Source organism: Accipiter gentilis, chromosome 2 (genome assembly GCF_929443795.1).
Source record: "Accipiter gentilis chromosome 2, bAccGen1.1, whole genome shotgun sequence".
In the NCBI taxonomy this organism is placed as follows: domain Eukaryota; kingdom Metazoa; phylum Chordata; class Aves; order Accipitriformes; family Accipitridae; genus Astur; species Astur gentilis.
Genome location: NC_064881.1, coordinates 23,012,175 through 23,024,369, shown reverse-complemented (window position 1 = coordinate 23,024,369; position 12,195 = coordinate 23,012,175). Strand labels below are relative to the sequence as shown.

Here is a 12,195-nt window from a genome sequence, read left to right as displayed (position 1 = left end):
GCTGTTTTTCCTCTTGAACAGAGAATTAGTTCTGGGAATCTACAACCATTCCAGCATACAGTCTCTCTGCAAACTGGTCTCTTTGCAAGTCAGAACAAGTTTTCTTAATTCTGGCAAACTGTATGTTTGTCAGCTACAAAGATTCAAAATGGGAAATTTTTTTGCTGGAAAAATTTGTTTGTTGCATTAAAAGGTGTTTAAAGTGATCTTACTGCAAGCACTAAGGAGTAAGAATAAATGAATCTTTAAAGTGAGTGCATCATAGTAATACAAATAATATCATTCTCCTTCCTTTTACTGAAGCTGTGACCATAGGGATGTTTGGGATTCGTACAGAGGAGTTTGGCAGAGTTTTGGTTTCTGGGTTTGGAAGGGGAAGAGGCAGCGGTGTGAGTGAATGCACATCCTCATCAGTCCCTTCTCACCATTCCACCGGTTTGTCTGAAGTGACAGCCTTTTGTTCCCAAGCTCCTTCTCCAGGCTTCCCATCTGGTTAATGTCCAGGTGCAAACCAGTAGCTTACTTCTGGTTCCACAATACCTATGACTTTCTACCCCAGCAGTCCCAGCTACTAGGGACAGAGAGATTGAGCAGGGTAAGGGAAAGGAGTTTGTACTTGCAGTGCAACCCTTTTCTCAGCTGTTGCTGAGCTTGCTTTCTGCCATGACTGCTCCCAGCATGCTGAGAAATGGGCATTTTTTAATCTGATCCAGAGAGCAGGGAGGGAGGGAGCCTCTGCATTGGTCTCAGGCACCTCCAGTGCTTCCAGAGTTTGTGCCACATGAGCAAGAGAGAACAACAGAGAGCACATGGACTCCTGGGCAAAGGCTGTGTAGGAACCACTGGTTGGGACGTAGCATTCTGCGCCTTGGTTTTTATCAGAGTAGTGGCATGCGTTATTCTTAATATGTTTCCAGTCTCTTCTTAGTGCAGCAGTTGCAATTACATTAAGCTTTAATAAAACTTGATAGAACAAAACAGCCAGCAAAATGCCTCTAGTTTCCTGTAAGCACTCAGGGAGCGTGACTTTGGTGTCCTCTCATCAGTTTTCTTTTGTCCACTGGTACAAAAGGGCTGTATATTAACATTAGCTGCTATCTGGCAGACATGTGATGATCTGACTTCTAATGGTTTATTCACCTCAAGGGCTGCTGAGAAGTGACTCTATACCTGAGGTTGGAGAGGATGCTGCTGCTACAGTTGATATGGCAGAAACACTCTCTGAAGAAGAACAGGATGAGCTAAGAAAAGAGCTTGCTAAGGTAAATATATTGCAAATAGTTCTTAAAATGGTTTTGAGAATGAAAATCTGGGATAATGCTGTCTTTGAACATACAGTTAATGCTTTGCATATTTATTCTGTGAGTATCTGAAGCTGGGTATGGCTGTCCTGTGTATTGCAGGGAGGGAAAGGGAAGGTGTCAAGGAGAGAAGAACAGCCAGTTCTAGCTATGGGGGATTAAGCTAGAAGTGCTGAGTGTACAGATCTTAAACCAAGATGCGTAAACACCTTTTTTACCCTCAAGTGAGAAGGTGGTAAATAAGATGTCAAAGAGAACATGGTTGGAAGCCAAAACCAGGTATTGTCTCAACTGTTGTGGAATAACTAAAGCTGTTGTTTTCATGAAGGATGCTTCGTAGTAATATCTGTGTAGACACTGTTTTGCTAATGTCTAACCATGTAGTCATGTCCATAGTTCATATAGCAGAATTTTTTTTAAGAGCGAGTTAAAGTAGCACTGTTTGAAGGACAGTCAAATATTCAGCCTGATACATTGTCCTGGTTTTGGCTGGGATAGAGTTAATTTTCTTTCTAGTAGCTGGTACAGTATTATGTTTTGGATTCAGCATGAGAAGAATGTTGATAACACACTGATGTTTTCAGTTGTTGCTAAGTAGTGTTTAGTCTAAAGTCAAGGATTTTTCAGCTTGTCATGCCTAGCCAGCCAGAAGGCTGGGGGGGGGGGGGGGGGGGGACAAGAAGTTGGGAGGGGACACAGCCAGGACAGCTGACCCAAACTGGCCAAAGGGATATTCTATACCATGTGATGTCATGCTCAATATATAAACTGGGGGGAGTTGCAGGGGGGGCAGATTGATGCTCAGGAACTAACTGGGCATCGGTCAGCAAGTAGTGAGCAATTGCATTGTGCATCACTTGTTTTTTATATGCCAATTCTTTTATTATTATTATTATCATAATTATTATTTTCTTCCTTTTTGTCCTATTAAACTGTTCTTATCTCAACCCATGAGTTTTACTCCCCCCTGCCCTTCTCTCCCCCATCCCACTGGGTGGTGGGGGAAGTGAGTGAGCAGCTGTGTGGCGCTTAGTTGCGGGCTGGGCTTAAACCACAACATACATGCATTTCAAAAGTTGTCAGAGTCTAGCTTTATTGAGTCACCAGTCTTTTTTCTTTTGTAGCTCTGTGTGACTTTAGGACCCTAATAATAGACACTAACTTAAGTCTAAGGTTGGCAAACAAACGTTAGCTGTGAAATAAGCACATTTAATGCATCTTGGTTTTGGTAGTCCTGAGTATTATTTCATGCCAAACTAATCAGCTGAAGATGGTAAGGGAAATCTGGTCCTGCTAGGGTACGTCATGCTGGACTTCAGATAGATATCCAAACCAAAGGTACATTGAAGATACTGGTATTTCCTCAAAGCAGCTTAAATGAGTGGGCAGCCTGATACTCTGAAGTAAGGTGGTCCAGTCTGTGTGAGGAAGTAGGCTGGATGTATGCCTTTGCCTTTGTACATATGGCCTTAGTGCCTCTGTCACATCTATATAGTCCACAGAATGGTATCATAAAACTGTTTTGAGATCTCTGATCGTGATCTGCTTCTGCTTCTGTGAGAAGCTTAAGTGACCATCTGTGTAAAGAAGGAAGCATACAAATGATACACTTTTCTAGCTGCTGAACAGGTGATGTGTTTTTATCGTGGGTTTTTGTTTTTTTGAGGGGTGGGGTTTTTTGTTTGTTTGTTTTTGTGTGTTTTGGGTTTTTTGTGGTTTTTTTTGTTTGTTTGTTTTTTTAAACTGCTCAGTCTGTCTGCCACCATTTCCACCCCTGCTCTGGGGAAGGCATTCCTCTGGCTGGATCCAGCCTGCAACTGCTGGCTTAAGCCACAAAAGAACCTTTCTGTTCAAGCAAGGAGACAAAACTTGGGTATGGATCAGTCATGCTCTGAGCTTCCTGATACTGGTCATACATTGGTGTCTCTTCTGATGTGGAAGGAGAATACAGGCCTGGCGATTGTCCCAGGTTTGACTAATCTTCAAGCTTCACATAGGCTAATGTTGTCTAAAGGTAATGATTTCTAACTATATGGTCTTTTAGTTAACAACTCCTTCGTGCATATTCCAGTAACAGCTAGCTGTAGGTAGATTACTTTCTCACTAGCTCTTGTTGTAGACTATGTTGGATTTCCCTTCTAGTATTTAGAAACAACTGTGAGGCAATGTTACAAATGCGTTAGCCCTCCCATTACTGATGCATAGTAGATGTTTTAATAAATACATAGTTAAATGGCTGGGTATATTGCTTGTTAACTTACCTCTCATCAACTCTGCTGCCACAGGTGGAAGAGGAAATCCAGACGCTCTCACAAGTGCTAGCTGCCAAAGAGAAGCATCTAGCAGAAATCAAGAGAAAGCTGGGAATTAACTCATTACAGGAACTAAGGCAGAACATTACCAAAAGCTGGCAAGATGTTACATCAACTACAGCGTATGTACCAGTTCACAATGATTGCCTCAGCTGTTGAGGTGAAAACTGTGTAGTACTTGTGTCACGTCTAAACCCTCTGTTCTTGTGAAATGAGATGAGTGTAGATAACACAAAGTAAGGTTGCACTAAAACTTATCTGGATTTCTTTCAAGAAGGCCCCTACTAGCCATATAATCTCATGCCAAATAAGAATGATTGACCATAATATGGGTGATTCTAATATACTTTTTGTCTGAGAGATCTGAGATACCTGTACTGAGATACCAAGGTGTCCTAAATCCAACAGAATACCTCTCTTTTCCAGCCTGAAAAAAATTGTTGTAAACTGAGCTCGTGCAGGAATAGTGCAAAGTCACAGTTAATGTTCTTGCCAAACACAACTGTTAGCTTATGGTCTAGAGTGAACAGCCTTCTGCAGTTAATGACTACACAGAATGTAAGAGGATGTACCTCAAACTTTTTATGGTGAAGTTTATTGACAAAACCATTCAGTACAAGATTTTAGACACTTGGCACAAAAAATAGACCTCTGGTTTTTTTTCAGTGTGTGTGCATGGTGTTGTTTTCTTGGGTTTTTTTGGTGTGTTGTTTTTTTTTTTGTGGTTTTTGTTTTGTTTAAGTCCTACAATAGCAGATAGCATCTGTTCTGGGTGCATGTTGGTGAACCTGACCTGAAGTCAGAGGTGGCAGAGATGCTGTAGCCAGAAGGGACTGCAATGGCTCAAAATAATCTCTTAAGTAGTTTGTCCATTTGACCCCAAAGTTGAAGTATACCTCTGGGTTTGATAAAAATTTACATACTCTAAAAGGTTCCTTATGTGTTCTATTAAAATAACTACAGACTTGATTTTATTTGAACACAGATACAAGAAAACATCAGAAACCCTGTCTCAGGCTGGTCAGAAGGCTTCTGCCGCTTTTTCATCTGTTGGTTCAGTCATAACCAAGAAGTTTGAAGATGTCAGGTAGGCTTCTTTAGCTTTACCCAAGTAGTTGCATTTTTTATATAAGCAGGTGATCACTGAAATAAATTTATGCTGTTAACATACCTTGCACTTCTAAAAGTTAATCTATCAAGAACCCTCAGCATGTTTTAAGAGAGCTGAGCGACTTGCTGCAAAATCTGCTTGTATGTCCTCACTGATGCAGAAGAGTTCTGTGGTGTGTATTTTGTATATGCAAGAGAAGCAATGTTTGCTATTACCTCCACTGCTACTCTTATTTTTCCGGTAGGATTGCAGGTGGTGGTGTGTCTGCCTGCCTCTGTGTGATGCACATAGCATTGTCAGTTCTGTTCTCTGACTTTCTCAGCTAGTGGAATACTACCTTGAAACAATGAGTGTCTTTAACTGTTTGTGGTTTGGTTGTTGGGTTTTTTTGTGGTTTGGTTGTTGTTTGTTTTTTTTTGTCTTGTGTGTGATTCCTTTCAGGTGTGTTTTATTTCTTTGTAAGTGGTTCTACCTCATAGCAGTGGCTTGATTTTATTACCTTTTTCATAGACTATTGGTACTTTTTAATTATTAAATATTGTCATACAACATATTTTGACCTTGTGTCAACTGACAGAGCCCTTCATGCAAATTAGGTAAGTTTGGTCATTTTTAGCACTATTGTAAGCTGCATGTAAAACTCTTCCTGGGTGCAATGCAATCATATTCTTAGCTTACAATTCTTTGTTTGATTATATAATTTTTACTACTGGAACATATACAGCTATTCATCTCTGCTTGTAATTTGTTGCAAATAGTGGATCAAACTTATTTTTCAATTGTTGGACTAAAAAATTCATATATTCTAACAGAATATTGCTGCATTGGAAAGCAGGGTAATAAAATCAGCCCTCTGTTTTAAAGTGCTGCCATTAACCTCTTTCTTGCTTTCTGAAGTCTAGTGACAAAACACTTTGAGGTGCAGTTACACAGTTACATATTTTTACTTCAGATTTATCAGAACTTCCTTTCTCTCTTTAATGCTTACTCTGGCATTGTGCAGACTACAGGCATTTTCACATTCCTTTAGGTAAGGTGGGCGCAAGAATTGTTTCTGAAACTAAGCATGTAGTCAGATTGTCTCAATTAAAATCTTTCAGTTTTGTATGTAAAAGGTGATTTCTTTTTTTTTTTTTTTTTTTTTTTTTTTTTTCTCCTCCAGTGTTAGTTAACGTAAAACTGAAGCTCTTTTAATGTCAGGGAAGATGTTTCTTCATGTTCACCTGGTAACTATCCCAGAACATGAAATCTTGAGAATACATAATAATCAGTTAGTCTCTCTTCCTTGTAAGAAAGGAATCTGTTGAATTTTGTGAAGACACAGAATATGGTTTTGAGGTCAATGGCATGCAGAACTCCTCCTTCTCTTTGTCTGTACAGTGTTTGTGCCTTGACAGAGTAGAATTTTTCCCTTTTTTGTGTCTATTACAATGGCTGTTTAGCATTGTGACTTTAATCAAATTACTAGAGTCTAAATGTAAAATAGTTTACGCATTCTCTGTTCATAGTTTGTCCAGTGAAAGAGTCCTTATCTTTGAGTTGATTACTTTAGCAGCTCCAGACACTGCATATTTTAGTTACCTTGTCTGCATTGCCTTTTATCTGCCTAGTCTAAGCAAATGTGCAATGTTAAGTTTTCAGTAGTTAAAATTCCTGTGTAGCAACTTCTGTCTATTGCCTTTCATCCTGTGTATGCACACCTCTGAGTCTGGCTTCATCTTTTCTGTACTTTTCCACTAATTAGCTAAAGACAGCAGTAGGACCTCTATAAAGATGTAGGGATCTGGCTCCTAGAATACTAACTAGGAGCTATAGCCCCAGGGGCAGTGCCTGGGGAGGAGATGGGCAGCAGCACAGGATGCTATCAGACTCTGGAGTGAGCTCAGTTTGTTCAAGTATAAGAATAGCAGCCTGTCTGAAAGACCTCCCCTTTAGCATCAGTAAGACAAAGGGAGCCTGGAAGATGTCTCTAACTTTTGGATGCAGAGCTCAGCTGCTCACTTAACAGGGTTCACCTTTCTTAAGGCTATGGTGTTCCCTTACTAGTATTAGACTATTGCATTTGACAAGGACCAGCAGAGACTCATAGCTCTCTTCTGGCTTCAGCAATTTAATATCTCAAAAGAAGAGTGTCCTAATTACTCAAGTTAGTGCCTAGGTGGGTGTTGAGTACTCTGTCAGAAACTGGGGCATTGGGAGGGAATGTAACAGGGCCAGAGGAGTCCACACTGTTGTGCTTCTTGGGGAGAATCACAGCAATGGAAACTCAAGGTGGTGGTATAAATACAGGAGCAGCTGGGTTGAAAAACAAAACAAGTGGGAAGAATTAGTCCTGTTCAAGGTCTTAGTTGCACTTAAACAGGAGATTAAAAACCTTACAGTTTTTTGTTTTTGTGAAGACCAAGTTCGTCTGGGATTCAACTAGTGAATTCAGGTCCCAGCGTTATGTGACTACTCAAGTGGTGTCTACTTTTAAGACTGCACAAGTCTGAACTTTCTAAAGTTTTAGATGCCAAATTTTTTTGCTGGAAATGAGAATTGATGGGCCTGATACTTGAACAAATACTGAATATGCAGGTGCATTTTTATTCTTAAACTCCTATGTGGTTGCTTCATTGTGGCTTTGCTTTTCTTGGACTGTTTTTTAGCTTAAGAACTTCTTAGCTGTAATGGCATGATTTCTACAGTGTTGGACTACTTCCACGTTCCATGCAGCTAACATCACATGCAGGTCTTAATTCTTGCATTGCAAAGTGATTTTGGAGGGAGTTGTAAAAGGGAGTAAGGCAGCTGGTGGAGCTGTGAACTTGAAAAGTACTGAAATGGAGAGGAAGAGAGGGGACTGGTAGTGTGAAGTCAGTGCATTTTTGCTTCCTTTTTGTTTTTGTTTCCTCTGCTTTTAGTTATGCTGAAAATGAACTCTGTTCTTTATTAGGTTTCTCTAATACCTTTATTCTCCTTTATAAGAATGTTTTGAACTTTAGATGAGCTAGCCATCCTTGTGTATGCAACATCAGTATTATGTGCAAAAAAACCAGTAGTACCAAGATGTAGTGCTCTGCAAACTTCCTGAGCAATCGTGACTTTGCACTTCGCTCCTCTTGTACTGCATCCATATTATGGAGCAGAAGTCCTCATCTTTGCCATGTTCTGAGATTGCAGAATAACTTTCTTTGCTTGCTTTGGAAATCTGATATGATCATGGACTCCTAAATATCATCATTGATCAGCATATCAGCTGGAAACCTAACTACTAACAAAAGCAAATAACTAGTGCTTATGTACTCTTAAGCCCATGTTTTCCAGGCAGGGACTCTGGCATATCTCCTTGTGCATTTTCAAAATGTGAGGCAATGTAGTAGCTATAAAAAATAATTATGTAAAGGATAAGCAAGCTTTTAATGCAGCTGGAGAGCAACTTATTGTGCTTTTTTTGGTTTTATATTTTTTTAAAAAGCTAGGGGTTGGTTTGCTTGTGAGCATTGTAAAAAGGGCTTCTCTTCAAACCGCCCAACTTAATGGCCTAGTTCAGTGAGTGCTTTGTGGCATTCTGTCATTTGTGAAAAGAAATATAAGTTATCTTCTTTGTAAAGCTTTTCAAGGCTTAATCGTGCTTCTTTGCACTACTTGAAGAATGGGTGATTTGATGTTAAAAAAAGATGAACTGCAGTTATCTAATCAAGTTGTCTTGCAAAACAGATCATGCTGTGCTAAAACTATATAGTGTCTTATGGTGACACTTTACAAAATGGATACTGAGTATACGTAAGTGTATTGTACAACAACAAGTAAATCCTTCATGAATGTATGAATAGTTCTTCCATTAAGTGATCTCTATGAGATTAAAGTAAACTTCCCTAGGCACCTTTTAAAAGATCTGCAGTACACCACAGGTTGTTGCTCTTGTGTGAGCAGGTCTACAGATTGTAAATATATGGGGAAAAGAAGGTAACTTTTACCCTCTTGAGCCTTAAACTTCTTGCAGGGTGAGGGGAAGTGGCTGAGTGTGACTGGACAAAGAGAACTAGTTAGTATCAGCGTAGTTCTGTACTAAAACTTGGCCCATAGCAAGACCAGAACTTGTAGTAATCCACATCACAGCAAGGAATATAAATTACACTCCAGAAGACAATCAACTACATGCTCTGGAAAAGCTTGTGGAAGCCAAACCATCTGTGAAGATGAAACAGCAGAAATGGGGTTGGGGAAAGGGATGGAACATGGCCACACATTACTGATGTTGTGTCAGGACAGCATCTGGCCTTTGTGTATCTGATTCACAGTACACTGTACTTAAAAACCAACCTTCAGTTGTGCTTCTGCCTTAAGGGATCCCAACCTTAAGGGAACTTTTAATGTGTGTAGTTGTTTCTTCTATCACTGTATTCTACTGATGAGCCTCCTGAAGAAATCTCTTAACTCATTCTGCAATGAACACAGAACCTTCTTTCTTCTGTGAGTGTGTCTTCCATTGTGCTGAAATACTAATTGGAGTTTTGGAGGTGCATCAAATGTGAGAGGTTTTTGTTTTGGTTTTTTCCCCCTAGCAATTGCCTGGAAAATATTCTCTTGAAGTACATCATAAAGCCCAGTCAAAATTTGACATTCCAAATATAGTTATGAAAAACAGTGATCATCAGTTTTTCTAACTTACTATTGTGGTATTTTACAAGAAACATTTAACATACAAGACTAATTTGTATCAGGAGTAAACAGGGGTTTTCTAGAATATGGAACTAAATTAGATTCCAGATGGTCTTGAAGTTACTTGGGAGCTCCTTAACCTATATCCAGTCACCTTCTAGGAGTAGGTGTGTATTGTCACTAAACAAACAGTAACTATATAGGAACACTGGCAGGTTACAGAAATCCTCCATGAATTTCAGAGCAGGGTTGAGACTAGGATTTTCTCCCTGCCCCCAGCACAAACCTGACCTTGAATATAGACTGATGTGACTGCTCTTGGTAGATAATTTATACTGACAAGCAGATAATTTGTATTGATGAGTATGGAAATCTTACACTGAATTGAAATGGAAGCCTTCTGAATGTAGGAATAAGTCTTTCAGTAGGAAGATTATTTGATTGATAAGACTCGAGTGCTCACTTTCTACCCGATACCATCAAAACTGTAAATGCAGAATGACTGTCATTGCTTGAGAAACTTAATGAGTAGACTGTTGCAGCTAAGCAGAATATGTACTAACAAGCATGGCATTTGAATCTTTCTAAAAAGGAAAATAAGTTGTTGCAGCTTTTGCTCTGATGTACTTGTGTGTATGCATGGCTAAGCAATTTAAAAAAGCAAAACTAAGCAGTTACTATATAAGACTGCATAACTGTTTGGCTATTTACCAAATATAGTATCCAGAAGTCAGATCTCTAAGCCAATTTCTTCTCAGTCTATCACTTAAACTAACTTATTGCTTTCTTTTTTCTTAATGCTGGCATTTAGTATACGCTCCATACAACATTCAATTAGCATGCCTATTATGAGGTAATGTATGCATAATCCAGCTGTTGGTTTTATTTCTTTTCATATGTGGAATCAAGTCAAATTGAACTTATGTCAACTAACATAGATTTAAAACAAAACCAAAAAGCCCACCCAACTCTGTAATGGATTTCCTGCACCAACATATAGGATAAAATTTATTTCTGCTTAATGGTGGTGGTTATTGCACATCTGGAATGTGACCAAGGGCACTTCCCAGCTGTTTGGAGAACTATAACAACTTTTCCTTGACAGTTAGAAATGTAATGCTACTAAAGGATTCCAAGTTTAAAAGGCAGTAGCTTGGCATTTGTTTTGGAACAATGAAAGTGAGTAAAAAATACTGTGGTTTCAGAAAAAGCCTCTTGCTGAGTTGGAGTGCTTGCCTTTTCTCTCCCCTTGCTTGGCACTGTGCCCCTCTATCTCCTGAGAGAGTCTGGTTTGATATATATATATATATGCGTGTGTGTGTGTATATATATGTCACTGTGTGCTTTCCCAAATTCAAGAGTGCTACTAAGTGTGGGTGACCTACACAAATACCAAGCAAAGGGAGAAGGGAAGCTTAAGACCCTTTTTGAAAAAAAAACCCTCCTGTCTTTCATCTTTTATATAATAATTTTGCTTTGAATCTGCCACAAATCCTTAGTCCTGGTCTGCCGAAGGCAAGCATTTTCCATCCTGCATAAAGGCAGAAGGAGGTGTACAAGCTGTTGCACAAATTTGCAAATGGCAGTGGCAGCTAGTTGGAGCATTAAGACACTTCTCTGACCCTAATAAATAATACACTGGCTCTAAGCATTGAAAATCCCAAGCGGTCCTGTTCTTCATATGTAGAATTTACCACTTGTAATCACAGCTGTCTCCAGCACTTAAAAGGCAAGGGGGAGTCTGCCTTAAATTTAGCGTGTTAGCAGAAAATGCCACTGCAAACCATGTTTTGTTAATTGAACCCATAGCCTATTAAACTGAACTAGTTTTCCTATAACAAGTGAAAAATCTCTGATGACAAGCTTTCTTCAGCAATAATATACTAGGCTAACCAGAAGTGATGACTAAGCTTTTCTGAACAAATCCTTTAAGACAGAAACCTGTTTGAAATCACTGGGAATAATAAGCTAAACCTAAAATACTTGCTACTTCCACCTTCCATGTTGTGATGAAAGATCCTATCACTGAGCCTGGTAATGCTTAGTTGGCAATGCCAAAGATACAAATGAGCTGCAACTTGAGTGTGTTTGAATTTTAGTTTTGTAGTACTTGAGATCTAGATCTAAACTATTTTTAGGCTACCCTTAAAACAAGGAGAGAGCCCCAGATAAACAAAACTCATGCTGACATTGGAAAAAGCAACTGTCTGCTTGTTTTCTGATGTAGACTAATCAGATATGTTTTTAATTGTGTTGTTCCTTCTTTTTATTTTCCTAGAAATTCTCCTACTTTCAAATCCTTTGAGGAAAAAGTTGAAAACTTAAAGGTAAGCATTACTAAAAGGCCTCTGTGATTGTGGAGCTGTGGATGTGGAGAAAAGAGTGAAGTGGACTCTGGGTAGCCTGTTTTTTAGTCACTGGTAAACTGTTGAAGATGCTTTTATGACACCTTTTTAAGTACTGTGGAAATGGCTTCTCTGCCTAATAATCCAAGAATAACAAAATGGGCTCCTGCACTTCTTACAGGAGGATGCCCTTAACTAGGAAGACAAACAGCTAGCTAAACTGCACAAACAGCTAGCATAACGTACGTAGTATTATGTATCCAAAATGGTCTAGGCTTTTATTTCCATTCCTTCCTAAGGACTAGTATCCTACACAGGAAAATAGCTTGGGATCTTTCTCTTAATTCTGGCATAAAATACGTAAGGCCTTAGTACCTTAATTTCAAATTTACTCACAAAAGCCTCAAGTGCCAGGAACAACCATTAATAGCTTCTCCAGGTAAAAAATCACTTCAGAAATAACTAATACATGTAACTGGAAC

At 39.1% G+C, this 12,195-nt stretch overlaps 1 protein-coding gene across 7 annotated transcripts in view; it reads left to right on the top strand.

The window, feature by feature from the left end:
* Positions 1-12,195, top strand: part of TPD52 (tumor protein D52) — a 130,023-nt gene that overhangs the window by 27,444 nt on the left and 90,384 nt on the right. For 3 of the 7 annotated variants that reach the window (XM_049823462.1, XM_049823480.1, XM_049823433.1), the window contains exons 2-7: positions 1,147-1,262; positions 3,587-3,735; positions 4,599-4,700; positions 5,728-5,754; positions 10,180-10,221; positions 11,647-11,695. In XM_049823462.1, coding sequence (XP_049679419.1) covers positions 1,147-1,262; positions 3,587-3,735; positions 4,599-4,700; positions 5,728-5,754; positions 10,180-10,221; positions 11,647-11,695 — 485 coding nt within the window. Of the gene's footprint in view, positions 1-1,146; positions 1,263-3,586; positions 3,736-4,598; positions 4,701-5,727; positions 5,755-10,179; positions 10,226-11,646; positions 11,696-12,195 lie in introns of those variants that run through there. The other 4 variants (XM_049823490.1, XM_049823453.1, XM_049823444.1 and 1 more) reach the window with 3 other exon arrangements.